The 20513-nt window shown below is 42.8% G+C and overlaps 1 protein-coding gene across 1 annotated transcript; it reads right to left on the bottom strand.

Annotated features, from left to right (window-relative positions):
• Positions 1–4307: 4307 nt before the first annotated feature.
• LOC308495572 (zinc finger X-linked protein ZXDB-like) lies at positions 4308–14156 on the bottom strand. The gene has a single exon (XM_081044079.1). The coding sequence runs from the start codon at positions 14133–14135 to the stop codon at positions 11613–11615; it is 2523 nt and encodes an 840-aa protein (XP_080900205.1). The 5' UTR covers positions 14136–14156; the 3' UTR covers positions 4308–11612.
• Between the last annotated feature and the right edge of the window lie 6357 nt (positions 14157–20513).

The raw sequence follows: 20513 nt of genomic DNA, 5'->3' as shown, positions 1-20513 counted from the left end.
CCGCCCAAGAACGCAGGACACGGTAAGGCCAAACAGGAACACCCACGGAGCCATAGATAGGGGAGTCAAACCAATATATTCTCGCTGGAGGCTTGGCTGGAGACACAGGAAGCAGGATCTACATAATCTGCCTAACAGCAGTCCGCGCTTGCCAGCCACCATCTTCTTGCTAGCCCCCATTCCTTTCTTTTTGCTAGCGTAGCCACAGCCGTTATATTAGTGGCCAATGGCCTACGGGTTACAGCTGACGGCCAACTAGCCACAGCTGCTGGCATCTGATCACAGTTGATGGCCATTTACTACCCGAGCCAGCACCTTTCTATGTGAGGCCGAGAGCCTGGAAACTGCTTTTTGGGGTTTTGTCCCCACACAGGATCTACATAATCTGCAACCCGTCATCCTAACAGCAGTCCACACTTGCCAGCCACCATCTTCTTGCTAGCCCCCATTCCTTCTGCTAGCGTAACCACAGCAGTTATATTAGTGGCCAATGGCTTACGGGTTACAGCTGACAGCCAACTAGCCACAGCTGCTGGCCATCTGATCACAGTTGATGGCCATTTACTACCCGAGCCAGCACCTTTCTATGTGAGGCCGAGAGCCTGGAAACTGCTTTTTGGGGCTCTGTCCCCACACTGAGTCATGCCCAGCACTTCTTTTAAACCAAATAAATAGAAGAATAGACTAGACTCGAGTGAACTTTTCTGAATGTGTGGCTTTTGGAAAAGTTAAATATTGTTTCATGTTGGTTGTTTGTGGGAGTGTGCCTTGAGTTGCTATGCAAATTATATATATATGTATATATATATATATATATATATATATATATATATGAACTGGCTGCTGTTTCTAATATGTTTTGAGACACTCATATAGTTAGTTAGAGAAATATTTTTATTGATGAGATATTGTTGATCTTCCTTGAATCAACATTCTAAATTCAGCGATCAGAAAATTTTCCATCAGGAAAAGAGTACTATGATAAAAACCCAGTATTCATATTTTTCCTCATTTTTCAGAAGTGATAGTTCACAGATAGGTGCCCAAAGTGAATTGTGGTGGGGAGAACAGGAATCTTTTGAATTTATGGTTACTATAGAAATTATGATCTGACTGGAAAACAATCTTGTATCATCTTGCAAAGAATCATGGGCTTTTGAATAAGAAAAGCAGACCAAAAATTTATATATATATATATATATGTATATATGTGTATGTATATATATGTATGTGTATGTATACATATATACGTATACATACATATACATACACATATATACATACATATACATACATATATATATATGTATATATATATATATATATATATATGTGTATATATATATATATATATGACTTGGAAACAGCAGCAGTATGCATTACCTGGCTCCAAGGATAGCACTTGGGGCTTAAGTGGTTGCAAGCTGCAGAGCGTTAGTGATAATATATATCAGGGAGTCAGAGAGCCTGAGATTGCACTTTTGTTCTGTCACCAAGTAATTATGTGAACTCATTCTTATCCTTGGATCTCTCCTTGCCTCAGTTCCTTCATCTGTTAACTAGGAAGTCATATTTGTCTTATCTACCTGAAACAATTATCATTAGGTAAAAGCCTATTGTGTGCATTAAGTGCCTTGAATTCTCTTGAGTGTTAAGTAAATATGAGGTGCCAGTCCATATATATGTATTCTAGATAGATTTGTACTAAGGTGTATGTATTTGTACTATATATAGGTACAAGTATTTGGGAAATCGCCATAAATGATATAATATTTTTAAAGTTTTATCTGAATATTTGTCTTATTGTAACCCAACCTGAATCACATTTTTTTTTCTAATCCTGATTGTGATATAGTCTGGACTCTTACCCTATTTAGATTGAAATTTTGCTGCTTTCTTGCTAAATTAATGCTTTGCAAAGATTATTTATTCTAAAAGGTGGATTTAAGAATTTCTTAGATTATTATTTGGGCCTTGTTTTACATCTGTGTACCACCTCACAATATTCAAAGGCTTTTATATACATCCAACCCTTAATGACCCTGCAAAGCCAGGTTTTATTACCTAATTTTACACATGGGGAAATTGAGGCTTATAAAGGTGAAGTGAAGTGATTTGCTCAATGTCCCATTATGAGTGAGAAGCAGAGCTGGGATTTGAACCCACATCATTTGATTCCTAGGGCTTGGTTATAAGAGTGTGATTAAAAGTCAGACTGCTCTAGATCCAGGTAGTAGTGCTATCTTAACCAAGCAAAAATGCCTTCCAAAAATGAATGCAGTAATGAGTTGAACTGAAAATATGCACACTGTTGAAAGTAAACTGACATCTTAAGACACTTAACTGTAGAGTTGGAAGGACTATGGGTGGAACTGGGTTCCTTGTTAGCTCTCTAGTCTTGACTTCCTGTTGAGTTCCATGGAAACCACGGCGGGGCAGGGTGGGGGGAGATGGGGGGGGCGCGGAGACCGGGGTGGGGGGATGCGAATTAAGGAGCAAGCCATGTTGGGCTCATTTCTTCTTCCCATGTAGGTGGCCAGTGGGCAAGACCTGCCGGTGAGTGTGCATGCACTCTTTGTTTGTTTTTTTTTCTTTTCCTGAATAAACCGTTTTCTTTTGGTAGATTACGCGGAGAATTATTTCGTCAGTCAACAACACTTTCAATAAAGTCAATTTCTAACCTTTTTCTTCCTTTAAACTATAATCACTGCTGTCAAGGGAATGTCTTCCTTGTTGTATGTCTCTATTTACTTAAAAAATTCATCTTGGAAAACCACAATGTTCTCCAATAAAAATTAAAAAAAAAATCATCTTCCATTATGGAACTTTTTTGAAACTTTTCTTTGAAACATACAGTATTTGCAAAGGTTTCACATTTGTCTTACAATTTCTTACTGCATTGGGTTTCTACCTTGCTATATTTTTAGGAGGTTTTATTCATAGTAGGCATGGAGAAGGTCAAGAGACATATTCAGGCAAACTATGTGCTGTATACTAAAATAGAAATATTTCTATCAGGTAGAAAATATGGGATTGTAAATTAATATAACAGCCTTGGAAAACTATATGACAGTAATTACTAAAACTAGGCAGACCAAGCTCCACTCCTAGGCATGTAAGCCACAGGAATAAATACATGTTCTCACCACAAAAAGCATATTTGAATGTTCATAGCAAAATAATTAATACTTGCCCAAAACTGCAAACAACCTAAATGTCCATAAACAGAATATAAAAGTAATTATAAGCATACAATAGAACTCTGTACAGCAAGAATAAATAAACTATCTCTACATGCAAAAGCATGATTGAAGCTTCCAAACAAAATACTGAGTAAAATAAGTCAAACACAAAAGGATACAGACCATAAAGCTTAAAATAAGAAAATCTAATCTATGGTTTTAGTATATGCACACAAAAACTTGTACATGAATGTTCATAGCAGCATTATTCATAATAACCAAAAAGTGGAAATAAACTCAATGTCAATCAACTGATGAATGAATAAACAAAATGTTGTCTACCCAACAAGGGAATATTATTCAGTCATTAAAAAAATGAAGTACTGATACATACCACAGCATATATGAACATTGAAAACATTATATTAAGTAAAAGAAGTCAGACACAAAAGGTCACATGTTATTTAACTCCATTCATATGAAACATGAAGAATAGGCAAATCCAGATGCAGGAAGAAAATAGGTGGTTTCCAGGGGATAAGAGGAATGGGGGATGCCTGCTGAATGGGTATAAGGTTTCTTTTTGGGATGAGGAAAATATTCTGGAATTAGGTAGTGGTGGTGCTACAACATTTTGAATGAACTAAAAACCACTGAATTGTCCACTTTAAAATGGCTAAAATAGTAAATTTTATGTTATGTGAATTTTATCTCAATAATAATTATAATAAAATAAAGAAAACCCGTAATTTATGGTTTTAGAAGTAAAGATAATATTTACTTTTGGTTCATGAAGGAGCTTTTGAGGTTTTGGTCGTATTCTATTTCTTGATCTGGGTAGTGGTTACGTGGATATATTCACTTTGTGCACATTTATGTAGCTATATCCTTATGATCTGTTTGTAATATATGTTATGTTTCATTTAAAATTATAAAAAATGATAAGTTGTAGAAATAAAATGTTTCATACATCCTGTTATGATTCAGTATATGGTAGCTTAAAAATTGAAGCAAGGAATGATTAAAATATACACTACAGCCTCAAAATTGATAACCTATCGGTTATCTGAATGCTTATTGAATTGAATAATCCATTGATGTTGCAAAGGAAAATCAAATAAAAAATGAATTAGCAACTTTAATGGCATGATTCAAATACTTACATTTCACTTAAGAACACTTTAAAGAATATTTGGAGGAGAAAAAGTTAAAAGCACCAACTATTAAGATTATCTGTCTTATATGTAAAATAATCAACAGCATCTAAGTTTACTGCGTACTGGCATTTCATAGGCAGGGCCTAAATTTGGGAAACTTTTCTCTTCATGTATTACTTCTGAAAGCCAGGTAGTATTAGACATAAAGAAGACCAGTGTTGCAATAGCATCGACTTGAAGGTTTCCCATTGCTAACTGGAACTGGAAAATACTGGGCATGTTTCAAAATTGCTATTGTCTGCTTATCCTGATGTTGTTGACCAAAGACACTCAAGGAAAGCCAAAACACATGGCTATGGAGCAAACGTAACCTCTTTCATTGTTTAAATTTCATTTTCTCATTTCCGTTTTTGGAAAGAATATTCAGTGTTTGTCAAATCCAGGTAACATTTTATATTTGAGGAATTTTTCCCCAAAAGAGTCTAAGGTGAAGCACAACCAGAATCACTTTGCAAACAAGGCCTTACATGGTGAGCTTTTACAATATTCAGTATATTTGGTATATACATTTAGCAGTGAAAAGGCCTATTATCAAAATTAAATATACAAGTCTGCCAAATTTTTAAGGTGTCCTCTAAAGAGTCAATGTTATAGAATCATCTAAAAATGGACTATATAGTATGCTACAAAATATACGAGATTAAGCAGCAAGACTGATAAATACAAAATCTGATTTAATATCAGAAATGAATCTCTTTTGTTCCAATGAATTTGTCCTTCATTCCTTTCCATAAGCCCTCTCTGTTATCTAGTAAACTAGTACAGCTAGCCTAGGTTTCTCCATTTTCAAGGTACTCAAATTTCTAAAATTATAATTGCAAACACTCATTTTTAACAATGCTCCCAAGTTCTATTGCTTTCTAAGTACATAAAACACTGACATTTCCAAGTGGGAAAGTGGGTCCTCAAATAAAAAAGAGAAACAAGTTTTTCTTAATCAACATTTTTTAAAGGCAAAAATAATAAACATATCTCTTTTTTTCCTTTAGTATGGCATGGCATCTGATACAATTCTTATTGATATTATTGACAATTAACAACAATAATTAGCTTTAAGAAGCACAGCAACATAAGGTGACTTTCAAGGGGAAAATGTTGCATTTCCTTGGAAATAGCAAGTGCTAAGTTTAGCATTAACTAACTAATGCCAACATGAATTGGGAGGAAAAAAAGTACGCAGTCCAACCAGCAGCAAATATTCTAAAATTGGAATTAGCCTGGAATGAACTGCTGCTCTATTCACTGAGTCATTGCCTGTGGAATTTCCATTTCAGCTCTCTGTTTTGGCTGATTTCCCCAGACATGTGACCAGCTTCCTTCTTCCACAGCCAGCATAATGAAGTCTCATACTGCAGTGCTGTCCCTCCATTGTATGTGTAAACAGGAAAGGGAACCAGATCCTGATAAAGATTGATTGATTTTGGCTTTATTCCAAAGTAAGAATGGCTGAAAGTTGAAATGTCTTTGTTTCTGTTACAATTTGTAATTGTTTTGCAGCTTGGAGACTTAGTGTTGCTTGTCATTAAAGAGAATTTTATTTTGTTATGCTGGATTTTGTTCCCCTTTCTAAATGGGTTAAGCTACTTATGTTTTATTCAGAATCTTAAATGATTGCTTGGTGATTATCCTGACCCTCACCACAATTGATGAGTTCTCAGGATTCTCCATGCTAAATTCCAGTTCTCAGTACTAAGTATCACATGAAATTTATATACCCTTCTTTTTAACTTGTGTACCTACATGCATTAATTACTTTTTAATTAAGGTCCTCTTTTCTTTCAGAAAATTAAATATTGTTTTTGTGTAATATGAGGACAGGGATTTTACTTAGCTTAATACAATTTATTTAAGCACTATGATTTCCTCACTTGAAAATAATACATTTGTCTTATATTATTTCCAAAAGATCATTTTCAAATATAACTGATATAGGATTCTTACCTATAATAAATAAAAATAAAGCATAACTTAAAATGTTTTTCCCAAAGGATTTTGCTATAATTATTTAAGCTACCTCTCAAAATTCTGTTTACATTTTAATAGGACAGTTTACCCAAATTGCTGAATCCCAGATTAAATTTTAGATTCTTAGAACTTTTTGAAATAGCTTTTGATAATCTGTGCATTGAATTTTCCTCACCACAATTTTTAGCGATTCTATTTAAATCTATATTATTCCAAGAGTAATCATTTAGAACTTGATTATATTTTTCATTGCTTGATTTTTGTTTCTGTCTAGATCATAATATGTGGGAGCACAAGGACAGAACTTGTCAAATATGTGCTCAAAAATGTTTGTTTCTGTGTTATACCTCATAGTGCCTCACTCACACAGATATTCCTAAGGGATTTACACCTTATTAGTGCTCTTAAGAATCACTGTAAACTTTGTTTAAAATACTGAATTATTTTCAGTAGGTCAAATGACAGATAATGTTTTCCAAGTCCAAAAATGTCAGTGGAAAACTAGAATAAGATGAAGCATTCTGTTGACAACACAGGACTACAAATTCACTATCAAACAAAATGTAAATCACTAGATAGTTATGCTACTTATTTACTCTTCCACTTTTTCTTTAGGTTCCCTTCTGAGTTATCACCATTAGTGGTAACAATAACAGTGAAAAGGAGAAAATGTTAGGGTATGTAGTGACAGAGGATGTGATTCCTGTGGCTGAGTTCCCACACCACGTTAATTACTGATTATGAGTAAGGAGCCCCAGGGATCACGTGGAGGTTGGCTTTGGTCAATCCTAGGCCTCTCTTTCAATCTAATACAGGTAACACTCAATCTAACAAAGTTAATATTGAGGAACTATTGAAATTAATGCCTATACAGCATCTCCCAATTTATGGAGAAATGACTTATTATATTACTAAGTACCACATAAAATATCCATTGAATATCCATAATAGGGAAGAGAGTACTAGTGAGAAAGGTCAGACAGAGGTGACATAGTTCATTTTGCAGAGTATTCTAGGAGGGTACTGTATGAGGTTGAAGAGACCGGTAAATACTCAAAGGCAAACAAGGGTGCAAACATTAAATGTGAATCTGAGAACACATGCAGGAGCCAAGGGAGATGAAGGCCTCTGCTGTCTAATGTGTGTAATCCACAATACGTATAATTTATTTAGGGGTAACTATGACTGATCATTTCCCAAAGAATTAAACATGCCCTAATCATCTTTCTATATGTTTCTGAAAAAACTTCAATAACCGACCTTCTTGTTCATGTTAATGGAAATGTAATTAAGTCATTTCCGATCTTTCTTTTTCTGATGGATGTCCCATATAATGAGTCACAAAGTCATATGTTCCCTCAATTTGGAAACATCTCCAATATCTGTCCCTTCCTGACACAACTCCAGGCCTAGCCTTCATCACCACACCCTGAAATTATTACAATAAACTTTTAAATGATTTTCCTATCTCCCCCAATCCCATCCACATTGTACATGTACTATGTTAAACTTTCTATATATTCATCATTTGACTTTGCTTAAGTATCTTCACTGGCTTTTAACCACGTCCCGAATAGAGTCCTATCCCGCCGTGACTGGTTTTCACAGCTCTCCAGTTTGGTTCCATACTGGCAGTCTAATCTTAACACCCAGCACTTACCAAACATGAGCTCTGTATTTGAGCTAGGTAGTCTTTACCAGTGTTGTGTGGTCAATTCCATTCCAAACCCTTTCCTTGTGCTTTTCTCCCTGGCTGGAATTCATCTACTCTCTTCTCTCTAGAACTAAACATAACCATCAATTAAAGCATAACTACTGCCCCTCCTTTTCCTCCAAGCCATTAATTTGGTGTCTGAAACATGTTTGCTGGTATTTAGCTCTGAAATGTTCAATATGTGAACTCTTATGTCCTCTCTAAAATTAAGATGCTGCTCACATTTTACTCCTCTTATCTGTATCCCTACTACTATACCATGTATGTTGCATGTAGCCAGTAAGTTAACTTAAAATACACAATAAAGTCCCCAGCTTAAACATTGTTACCAAAGGCCCCATCAATTCAGATTTGACAATACAAAAATAATTCATCTATAATGAGTAATTTGCTTTTCATATGTAGTTGTGTTCTGTAAAAGTGTTTAGATAATGTGTTCTCTAAATCCCCAACACATATTTCATTTTTTTTAAAAACTGCTAAACAAATATTTTGTTCAAAAGAAATAGATCCATAAATTTCAGGTCAGTCTTATATTTCAATTATCACATATTTCAAGTGGGCTGCATCTAAATTAGGTTTTATTATTCACAAATCATCAAATGGGCATGTTTAATAGCAATAATTACTAAGGGATTCTGACTGTTCCCAAACAGGGAGCTAATCAATGCTTTATCTGGAATCAAGGAATAGTCGTAAATACCCTTATACGAAAGCTTTCTTTTACTTTTCCTGGATGGGAATACGAAGCATGTAATCCACAGAGAAAAATGATCCTCACATTCTATCAACTTTTACTTCTACTTGAGGCTTTCAATTATGTAATACTATAGTGAGATAATGGTAAAAATGTAAAGGTTAACGTATTTTAACTCATGATGAACAGGTTCAACAGACTCCCCAGGACACAAACCTTCCTGCAAAACCACATTTTCAATTGGCAACATTTTAATAAAACAAGGACTAAAGAGGCACAATAGGCAAATGAGATAATGAACATTAAATCATGACCCATTATTTTTTTAAAGGGAAAATTTATACCAACACCAACAGAAATATAACCATTCTGTTTGTAGTCACACTTTGGCTGTAATTTCATGCTGTTTTCATTATCATGCTGGGAAAATGGTATTCAAAGAGCAATATTTTGAACACATTGACTGAAAGAAACCATGCAAGCCCATAAACAATTACAAGATTATCTTCAAGAAAGTAAAATTTGTCCTTTGGCAAGTCCACAGAATATTTTCTGATAGTGTTTCATGGGAGAAAATAGGACTGAGGGATAAAATAAAGTGACTGGATTTCAAAACATTTTATGGCTATATATCTTGACAGATGCTATAACCTGCATGTTCACCTTAGGCCTCTGCATTACTAGCTGTAGAAAAGAACAATATATTTAACAGGACTTAACCCATGATAACACGTGTCTAAAATGGGCTTAAAATCTTTCCAAAGTGCTGAAAGAGAACTGTTAAATGGTTAGAAACAATCAAACTCTGACCATTTGTTTCAATTACGAATTTATGTATACTTTTGCTTTTTTCACGGAATGAGTACAACCAATTTAAAAATTAGAAAGACAGTACAGATGCATTTCAAAGTGGCAAACTGTAAAGTGCATTGCCAAACAGCTATGTAATTGTTATTACAAACACCTACATGCAAACAGTACTGGGTTAGAATGATTCAGAGCGATGAATAGTGTTTGCTAGCAGAACTACATGGTAAAAAAACTTTAGAACAGTAAAAGAAGTACACATCTCACTAAAACTTTACATAAAATATCCCTATTATCATGTGATTCATATATAAATGCACTGACATCTAAATCCAGAAAATGATTTCTTAGTGCACACTCAGGCTTGCAGTAAATTCTGTAACCAAAAAATGGGCCATGGGGAGAATGGATGAGAGATGATGACTATGAAAAAAAAAAGTCTAATTAAAATTTTTTAAAGAGAGATCATGGCAAGGACTGGTGTGCACAGGGTAGAGAATAGGTTGGAGAGGGCGCAGAGCTGGCAGAAGTTAACAGACACCAAATTAGGTGGATAGAACAAGTGGTTATAAACAAAAGTGATCGTGAAACTCAGAAGAGTAGAATGGGTGGGAGTTAATATACATACATACATACATACATACATATACACACACACATATATGTATAGATATATGTATATATTAGTTACACAAGCAACATTCATGTGTAATGTATGTTAGGTAAATTTTAATGAGTTAGAGTTAAAACTTGGCCATCACTATCTCACAAAATTATGAGAATGAAATATAACATTTGGGAAAGCACTACAAAAACGGTAAAACACTATACTCTCATGTAAGATGGACACTATTTCCTCAAAATGCAAACGAAACCTCTCATTCCAACTCTGGGAGAGAGCATACAATGAGCTCTTTAGTGAGAGAGGAGAGAAAATCTCACTCTGGTCCATTCCCAGATTTCTTGGGACCTGCAGGCTTTCTATTCACTCTGTGGCCTGCCTTTGAACGCAGAGCAAAGACACTACTATTTGATCCAATGGACATGAAGACAATGTCATACAAGAATTGTGTGGAGAAAAATCCTTCTTAATCTGTGGACGAAAGAGATTCCCTTCCTTGCTTCTTAACATTCCTAAATCTTTATTGACTGAACATGTGTAATATTAAATTATGCCAAATTCTCCTCTTTGAGGACAGAATGAGAGAGCAGAAAATGTGATAGATTCACTAAAACATGCCAAAATGTATTAACACTTTCCCTCCAACACTAACTACTGGGATACAAAAAGTGTCTCAGATGCACCAGGTATATGTACATTGCAATGGCCATTTTACAGCTAGGGAAGTGAGGCTCAGTGAGACTAAATGACTTATTTAAGGCCACTTATTCAACACTACGAAGTCATTTTTTTTCCCCAAGGCTGAGTTATAGCGAAGTCCAGACACATCCCAGAACACAACCTTACATCAAAAAAGATGCTATAAAGATAAACTGGTAAGGAGAACTAACTCATAATTTTAGCTTTCTTTTTATAAACTCTACAACCAGATTTTAGAAATACTTTGGCATCGCATAAAATTTCCATTACTTTTAAAGTTGAACAGCATTTCCACGATCATTAACTGTCTGACCATTAACTCTCAATGCATTTTTCATACATTAGAAGCACATGCAATACTTAATCATTTTAAAATGCCCTAAAATTTTCAAAAAAGAGCACAAAATCATGAAAATAAAGAGCAGAAAAGACGTTGGAAACAATCTATTCAAACCACCTCATTTTATAAATAAGTAAATTAAGGCTCAGATAGGTTAAGTGACTTGCTCAGGGTGGCACAACTGGTCAGTTCCAGACTCAAGATCAGAATTTACATCTCCCAACTTGTAGCCCAGGGCTCTGTCCTTTGTCATAACTATTTTTTTTAAAAAAAAACACGACTGCCTTTAAACATTTAGTCCAGAACATCCTCAAAACTGTGTGTAAGTAAGAAAAGTAAGCCACGTGGCGAGGAATGAGTAGAGTTCGTTCATACCAAAAACGAGCTGCCAGTCACTGTGATAAGATCCGTTTCTTTCTGACAGCCATGGCTTCCTGCTGCACTGGAGAATCCAAACTGGGTTTCTTCTTCCTGCCCAAAGAAGTCAGAGTCAGGATGCACGTTCCACTCTGCTTTGGTCGGCGTCAGTAGTTCCGAGACACTGTTTTCACAAAGGGTGCTGGACGGAGTCAGGGCATCCGTGTCCACCGTCAGCTTGCTGCTGGGGGTCAGCGCTTGGGGCTCCTGGGCGGAGTTTTTCAAAAGCAAGGAGCCCAGCGGCCCCAGCGGCCCCGCACTTGGACTCGAGCCATCATCCACGTCTAAGGGGTTCTGCTGAAAAGCGGCGGCGGTCGTTCCAAAAAAGAGAGAGGTATCCAGACTCTGAGGAAGGTCAGTGGTGGCCAGCAAGGCCCGAGGGTCCACGGCCTGCCCCAGGGAACTGCTGTTGTGACCTGCCAGAGTTGAGCTCACAGAGGCCACATCAATGGTCAAGATGCCAGAGTTGACCAACGCCGTGTCCAGCACTGCCGCGGAACTGCCGCCCGGCACGTCCGAGAAGAGAGACACCAGCTCCGCGTCACTGAGGTCACTCTGTCCCTGGCTGGCGAGCTCACTGCTGGGCGTGAGAGAGTTGGCCGCTTCCAGCTGGGCTAAGAGGTCCTGGCCCAGGTTGTGCCTCTTGGCCATGTGGGTCTTCATGCTGTGCTTGGACGTGAAGAGTTTGTTACAAGTGGAGACCGGGCAGCGGCTCTTCCACGTGTCCACATCCTGCACGTGCTTCTTGGAGTGAATGTAGAGACTGCTGCGCGCCGAGAACCTGGCGCAGCAGCCTTCCACGGGGCACACAAAAGGCTTTGTGCCCAGGTGGGTGATGCTGTGGCCTTTCAGGTGCTCGGCCCTCGTGAACGATTTGCCACAGCCCTCCACCGGGCACGTGAACCTGCGGTCGTCGTCGTGCTTCCTTTTGTGCCTTAAGAGCTTGGACATGCTGGTGAAGTTCCAGCCGCAGCCGTCAAAGTCACAAAGGAAAGGTCTCTCGCCCGTGTGGCTCCGCAGGTGGATTTTCAGCCGACAGGCCTTGTCGTACTGTTTGCTGCAGCCGGGGAAGGAGCAGGAGAAGAGTTCCTGCTCCCTGAAGTGGGCGCGGTTGTGGGAGAACAGGGCGCTCACCGTGATGAACGTCTTCTTGCAGCCGGAAAACGCGCACTGGTAGGGCCTCTCGGGCTCGAAGTGGCTGCGCTGGTGCGCGCTGAGCTTGGCCTGCGTGGGGAAGCTCTCCTCGCACACCTCGCATTTGAACGAGTTCTCCTGCTCGTGGCCCTTCATGTGCGCCTTGAGGTTGTACACGGTGGTGAAGCTCTTGCCGCAGCCCTCGGCCGGGCAGCCGAAGGGCCGCAGCTTGTCGTGCGACTGCAGGTGTCGCTTGAGCTTGTACGAGGTGGTGAACGTCCAGCCGCAGCCGCCCAGGGGGCACTTGAAGGGCCGCTGGCCCTGGCTGCTGCTGTGCGTCAGCAGGTGCACCTTCAGCTGGTGCTTCTTGGCGAACGTTTGCCCGCACTGCGCCTCGGGGCACAGGTACAGCAGCATGCCCGAGCCCGGGCCCAGCGGCCCGCGGGGGCTCTCGGCGGCGGCGGCGGCGGCGGCGGCGGCGGCAGCGGCGGCGGCGGCGGCGGCGGCGGCGGCGGCAGCGGCGGCGGCCGGGCCCTCCGCCTCCTCCTCGGGCGCCGGGGCGGGCGCGGGCTCGGCCGGCTCGGCCAGCAGCAGGTCGGGCGGCAGCTCCGGGCAGTCGCCGGGCTGCGCGGCGTGCGGGGCGCCCGCTGGCGCCGGCGGGGCGCTCAGGGGCCCGGGCTGCGGGGCAGGAGCGACCCCGGGCTCCCAGGCTGGCGGCGGGGGCGTGGCCAGGGTCAGGACGCCGTTCTCGAAGCGCAACAGCAGGTTTTGGTTGTGGATGGTCACGGTGCCCGCGAAGGCCGCGGCGGGGCCCAGGCCTGAGGCGGGGATCGGGGCCCGGGCCGGGGCAGGGGCCGGGGCCGGGGCCGGGGCCTGTGCCGGGGCCCGGGCCGGCGCCGGGCGGGGGAGCGCCGACAGGCAGCGGGGGCCCGGCGCGGGGCGGCCCGCCGGGTTCGCGCCGCGCTCGCCCCCCGGGAGTCCTGGGCCGCGTTCGGCCTCCTCCCCCCACACGGGCCCCGCGGCCTGGCCAGCGCCCGCGCTCTCCACGTCGCCACCCACCGGGTCCAGCAGCACCAGGAAGAAGTCATCGCCGCCGCCGCCGGCCGGATCGGGCCTGGGCGCCAAAGGGCTCGGGCCCGGGCCCCGTGAGGCCGCGCGGGCCTCCTCGCGCCGCCGCCCGGGCCCGCCATCTTGGGGCCCCCGGAGCAGCAGGAGGCGGCGCGCGGGGGCCTGGCCAGCCCGCGGGTCAGGGCCTCCGTGGACCCGGCCGCCGCCCGCGGGGCTGCCAGCGCCGCCGCCCTGTCTCGTCCCGCGAGCCGGGAGCAACCTCGGGATTTCCATCTCCGCGTCCGTGAGGCTCGGCTGGAACCAGAGCCGCGGAGGAGGTGCGACCCCGCCCCCTGCCGCGGGCCCGAACACGTTCCTGAAAGGGAAAAAAAAGTGCAATGCGCAGAAACTGGCCCTATCAGATATTAAAACGTGTTTAACGCCACAGTGATTTAAATATTGTGGTACTGGGTCTCTGGGACAGGATAGAGAGCCCAGACGCAGAGCCTGGTGTGCCTAAATACATTCCACACTTAATATTGGTAGGAAATCCAGGAGGTCTTCCCAGGTATTGGACCGAATGACAGTTCATTCGGCAAATGCTGCTGGAACACCTAGGTATCTAGGGGCTGAATGCAGCCGAAATCCCTGCCTCTCCGTATATGCCCAAATAAACACCCCCAGCCCCTCCCAGTGCTGAGCGCGCTGCTCAGTGCGTTTCAAGTGTGAAAAATCCTGGATGGGCTTGGCTGCCTGGCTGGGTTGGTAGATGGATGAGAGGATATTCCTGAGAGAACACAGTACGTGTCAAAACTACAAGGTGCTGCCAATTCCTGCTGAAAATGATGTCTCCCTCCCCTCACCCCCGACACCTTCCGTATCCAGGACTCTCTTGAGCGAGGTCCTCTGCAAAATTTGGCACATAGTCATTTTTTGTTGTTGTTCTGCTCATGCAGAGATTAGAACGAGTGTGACGCGGGGCCACAACACATCAGCACCGTTCAGCCTCGCAGAGCTAAGCCTGGAGGATGAAATAATTTACACCGAAATCTGGCAACCACCCCACCCCAACCCTCCGCTGGGTTCTCCCTGTACAGTGCACAACCTAAACCAACTCTTTGCCCTTCCACCGTCAGCCACGCCAAGCTCGACTTCATGTCCAATGTCACAGCACTAGGAGGACCGTCCTCGGCTGACTCTGGATGCTCCGGCACACGGAGGACTGAGTACCTGTTAACGGTGATAAGGCCAAACCCTACGTCGCTGTGATGACCTCACCTGAGGAAAAGGCGCAGAGGACCCCGTGCGGTAGCCCCCCACCCCGCCCCACGGGTCTGCTTGAGATTCCTTGTGGTGGCCCGGTCTCACTGTCGACCGTTTGGCCTGTGATGATGCCTCGCGATCTTATGAGCCGGTGATGGTGACCCTCCAGTGTGTCTGTCGTCAGTGAGTTGGGAACTGATCTAAATATAGGGTGAGGCATCTAGCGAGACAGAGGTTTAGAGAGATGACTAGAGTACCGGGTACCTATAGTCTCAAGAAGCCCTGCTCTGACCCTCTTTTCGCGATAACGAACCCTCGATTCTGCCATTCTATAGTTGCTGGACGCGAAGGGTTGTTTTTAGTTTGGGGCTATGACTATGGACAATGCTGCGATCGCGCAGGAAAAGAAATAAAAGAAAGTACTTGCCAACCTTATATTTGAGAAGGGGTTAATTCCGAAAATATATGAGGAATTTCTACAGTTCAATAGAAAACAAAACAAAACGAACGAACAAGAAAACACAGAAAACTCAAACGTGGACAAAGACCTTGAACAGACAGGACTGCAAAGAAGACATACAAACGGCCAACAGGTATATGGAAAGATAACAACATCACTCACTGCCCAGTAAACACAAATCAAAACCACAATGAGGTTACAATACCGTTGACTGTCTTCCTTATGCCATAGTCCACCTCCCGAGACTACAGATACACGTATACTTAGAGTTGACGTACATACTGGTATTGTCACAGTTACATGTCAGAGGGGTAGTCGCTTGGGGGAGGGGCTTGTCACTTTCGTCTAAGTGGCATGTTCCTTTGTACACCTAAAACAAATCAAAAGAAAAAAAAACAAAACACAATGAGGTAGTGCTTCACACCTGTCAGGATAGCTAAATTGGAAAAAAGAACAGGATGGCAAGTGTTGGTGAGGATGTAGAGAAATCCAACCCTTTTTACACCGTTGGTGGGAATGTCAAGGTGGTGCCGCTGCTGTGGAAAATAGGATGGAGGTTTCTCAAAACGCTAAAAAGAAAACTACCATGTCATCTAGCCATCCCCAAGATTTGAAATCAAGGTCTCGAGGAGATATTTGCCCTCCCGTGTTTATTGCAGCATCGTTCACAATAGCTAAGAAGTGAAAGCAACTTAAATGTCCACGGGCAGATGAACTGATGAAAAAAATGTGGTATATGCAGGCAGTGGAATAACATTCAGCCTTAAAACGCAAGAAAATCCGCCCACGTTGGACACTGTGGATGAACCTTGAGCGCATTAGGCTGAGTGAAATAAGCCAGTCGCAGAATAACAAATACTGTGATTCCGTTCGTATGGAATCAAAAAGAGTCGAACTCGTAGAAGCAGACATTTATGTTTATTAAGACTGGTTTTTTTTTTTTTTTTTTTTTTTTCTTTCACAGCAGTTTTACATTCACTGCAAAACTGACGGGGACTGTCAGAGAAATTCCCTACATAACCCTGCCCTGATGCATGCCTGCATAGTCTCTCCCTCATAAACATCCCCCATCAGAGTGGTACATTTGTCATGATTGATGAACCTTCTTTGACATTTTATAATCACTCCAAATCCATAGTTTGCTTACAGGGCCCCGTCAGTGCTGTACATCCTCTTGGTTTGACCATGTGGATGATGACACGTATCGATCACCGTGGTATCATACAGAGTCCTGTCACTGCCCTGAAAATCCTGTGTCCTGCCAATATATCCCGCATCCCCAACCCCTGGCCACTACTGATCTTTTTACTCTCTCTCCATGTTTGGGCTGCCCTCATCAATTTCCTTCTCACGGTCACGGCAAGAGGAGTGACTTCTGGACCTTCCTCGGTGTGGTGAGCAGGCCTTAAAAGAGAAGCCCACCTCATATCCCCCTCTCTCTGGTTCCTTGAATCCTTTTCTCTGTAGCATACCATGCAGTTCTAAAATTTCGACTTCGTTTCGTCTGAGCCACTGTTTGGTCCACGTTTCAGCCAAACAACCAAACTTTCAGAGCCCTTCCTAACCCTCTGGGTTTCAGCATCCAATTCCAAATCTCTGCGTAGTGGGCCCTCATCAATAATTTTGTCCTGACCCAGCTTTGTGTTATCGCCTACCATCATCCCACAACCTTAATATCTATTCACGTATGTGGGCCCCAGAAGTGTGGGATAACCTTGAGAAACCATGCAGCTCTCTTGGAGTGTAACACACCTCCCAGTGGGTCATATTTTGTACCTCACATTTCAGGGCCTGCAGGTACTTGAGTCTACTTCTAGGCCTAGACGCAGAGAAAGCTTGTGAGGGTGAGGCCAGACCAGAACCAGGAGTGTGTGTCAGGGCATATGCCTCACGGAGGCCATTAGAGATTGCTCAGGCAAAGTAGGTTTATTGCACTCAGACAGGGGTGGAAAGGCAAAGAAGTGTCCTTAAAATCAGTGTCTTCCAGCATCACGACGACCCTCCCATACACAGCACTCCAATTTTCAGCATCCCGTTACTTTGTAGTCAGCGTTCCCATTCTAAGAGCAGACACCCTGTGAGATTAGAAAACTAACTTTTCTTAATTCAGCCACTTGCCGGGTGAAACGCTGGACTTTGGTTTTCAGCAATCTCAGCTCTGTAGGTGTAGGAGATACACACGGCTTTCTCTCAGACCGGAGAGAACTTTTCAGGGCATTTATCTGCCACTTGATCTGGGAGTTGGGATCCTTGAGCCTTTCCTTTCCCCTCCATTTTCTCTAGTGCAACTAGAAGTCGTCAGCCAGTCTCAGTACCCTCATGAGTTTGACAAAATGTTCTAGGGTATCAAATGCATGGTCACTCCGCACCTTGCCTCTTCTAAGTATTTGAGTGAAAATACCAGACGGTGATCGATTGTGAATCTCTAGTGCCGCAGGAATTCATGGATGTCAGCACTCATTTTTACTACTGGACGTACGGTGCCTTCAGAGCTAATTATATTACAGACCCAATTCCGGAAGCCCCAGAAACAATACTGAAAACACCTTCTTAAGGTTCTTTTCCTCTAGACACTATCTTAGCAGCAAAATATGCTAATGACGGTCCTCCAGGAAACAGAATAGCATTATTTCCTATCAGTTCTGTTTCTCTGAAGAACCATCCTACATCTGGATGGATCTATATGTATATATGTATATATATATGTATATACATATACATATATATACATATACATATACATATATATATATATATATATATGTGTATATATATATGTGTGTGTGTGTGTGGGAAACCGTACTGAAGTGCTAGCAGGTGTTGTTTTGTGTAATGTTGAACCTTTGACTTCCTTGAGTGGTTTGTGCTCCCAGCAAGGCAAAACTTGCTACTTTGAGAACACAGAACCAGACAAGGTCAGGAAGTGTGGAGCTGGCCAAAAAACAAGCCCTTGTGTATTACCTTCATTGTAACTACTAGATTGCAGACAGTTCTGTTACTTTTTGAAGCCCAGAGTACATAAGCTGCAAAAATAAACTTGGGCGGAGGCATTCTACTTAGAACTGCATCAGTCTACTTAGAATTGCCTGCCCTCCCGATCCCATCTTTGTCTCTCTTCTTTTTTCTCAATCCTCACTCCCCACTTCAGGGACTGTTGTCTCGTCGGCAGGCACCGACAAGTGGCGCCCGAACAAGGACCTGAATACTGGGGATAAAGTGAAGGACACCGTAAGGAGCTGAGAGCCGTCGCATAAGGTAAGGGGTGCGGTGAGATACCACAGTCGGGAGTAAGAAATCATGGGACAGGGTAAAAGCAGAATGTCTTTTACTCAAATGTTAAAAAGTGTGCTAATCGGACTGGACCCCCAAGATGAGGAGGGCCTAGATGAGGAGGGCCTAGAGGAAGCCGCTGCTCGATATCATGACCCTGAAGGTTATAAAGGGGTGGTTCAGACAGAAACAGGTGCTAAGACAGGACATCTGAATCCTCTCCAGGCAGAGATTGATCGATTGCAGTCAGCAATCGCCTCCCTCTCTGTGCAGGTGCAGATGGTACAATCGAGGCAGGCAGAACAGACTTGCCCTCGTGATTCTCCTCTGCGTAAGGTTTGGCAAACCGCCTGCAAGTTAGGGGAAGATACTGGAGATTTTAGGTTGGCATTTCCGGTGATAGAAAGACAGGATGCACAAGGAAATCCTGTCCGAGACCATGTGCCTTTTGCATTCAAAAGTTTAAAAGAATTAAAAATGGCATGTTCTCAATATGGTCCTAATGCCCCGTTCACCCAGGCCCTGCTAGAATCACTAGCTACAGAAGCCCTGCCGCCTAGTGATTGGAAGCAACTTGCTAGGGCTTGCTTATCAGGAGGGGACTATTTATTATGGAAGTCTGACTTTGCAGAATTCTGTCAGAGTACTGCAGAGATAAATCAGACACAAAACATTCCTATCTCCTTTGATATGTTGGCAGGTGAAGGACCTTATAGAGACTTGCAAACACAATTAAATTTTGACCCGGATGCTTATGCAGAAACAAGTGCTGCCGCCAGGCGTGCATGGAAAAAGAGTCCTATGCCTGGAAAACGTTCTGAGGACCTCTCTAAAATTATCCAGGGGCCTGATGAGACTTTCCAAGACTTCCTTTCGCGATTAATGCAGGCAGCTGGAAGAATTCTGGGAGACTCAGATGCCAGCATGCTGTTAGTTAAACAGCTCGCTTTTGAGAATGCTAATTCTGCATGCCAGGCTGCATTACGACCTTACAAAAATAAGAGTAACTTGTCAGATTATGTCCGGTTGTGCTCAGAAATAGGACCTTCTTATACACAGGGTCTTGCAATGGCCGCTGCCTTGCAAGGAAAGACTGTTAGAGAAATGTTATTCCAACAACAACAACAAAGGAAAATAAAGGGACAGGGCAACTGTTTTGGGTGTGGACAGCCGGGCCATATGATCAAAAACTGCCCTAATAAACAAGGTCAGCCTCAAAGGAAGGAGGGCCCAAAACAACCTGGATTATGCCCAAAACGTAAGAGAGGTAAACACTGGGCCAATGCATGTAAATCTAAGAGGGATGCCTCCGGTAATCCTCTTCTTCCAGGAAAGGGGAAGAGGGGCCAGCCCCAGGCCCCGCAACAATGTTATGGGGCACTCCCGAAGTTGGTCCCCCACCAGGGAAATCCATTCAGGAACTCTTCCGAGCAACCCCAGGCAGCGCAGGATTGGACCTCAGTAGCGCCACCTACACAGTACTAACACCTGAGATGGGAAAGCAAGCTATTCCTACAGGGGTCTTTGGGCCTCTGCCTCCACAGACTGCGGGATTAATCCTAGGAAGGAGTAGTATTACGATGAAAGGGATATTGGTTGCTCCGGGAGTTGTGGATATGGATTATACAGGAGAGATCAAGATTTTGACACATTCGCCTGGAGGCATTTCAGTGATCAAT

Source organism: Rhinolophus hipposideros (assembly GCF_964194185.1).
Source record: "Rhinolophus hipposideros genome assembly, chromosome: X".
In the NCBI taxonomy this organism is placed as follows: Eukaryota; Metazoa; Chordata; class Mammalia; order Chiroptera; family Rhinolophidae; genus Rhinolophus; species Rhinolophus hipposideros.
This window is presented reverse-complemented; position numbering and strand designations above follow the sequence as displayed.

Bases quoted from the DNA above. Each gene is read 5' to 3' on its own strand.
- LOC308495572 (XM_081044079.1), bottom strand. From the start codon at position 14,135: ATGGAAATCCCGAGGTTGCTCCCGGCTCGCGGGACGAGACAGGGCGGC.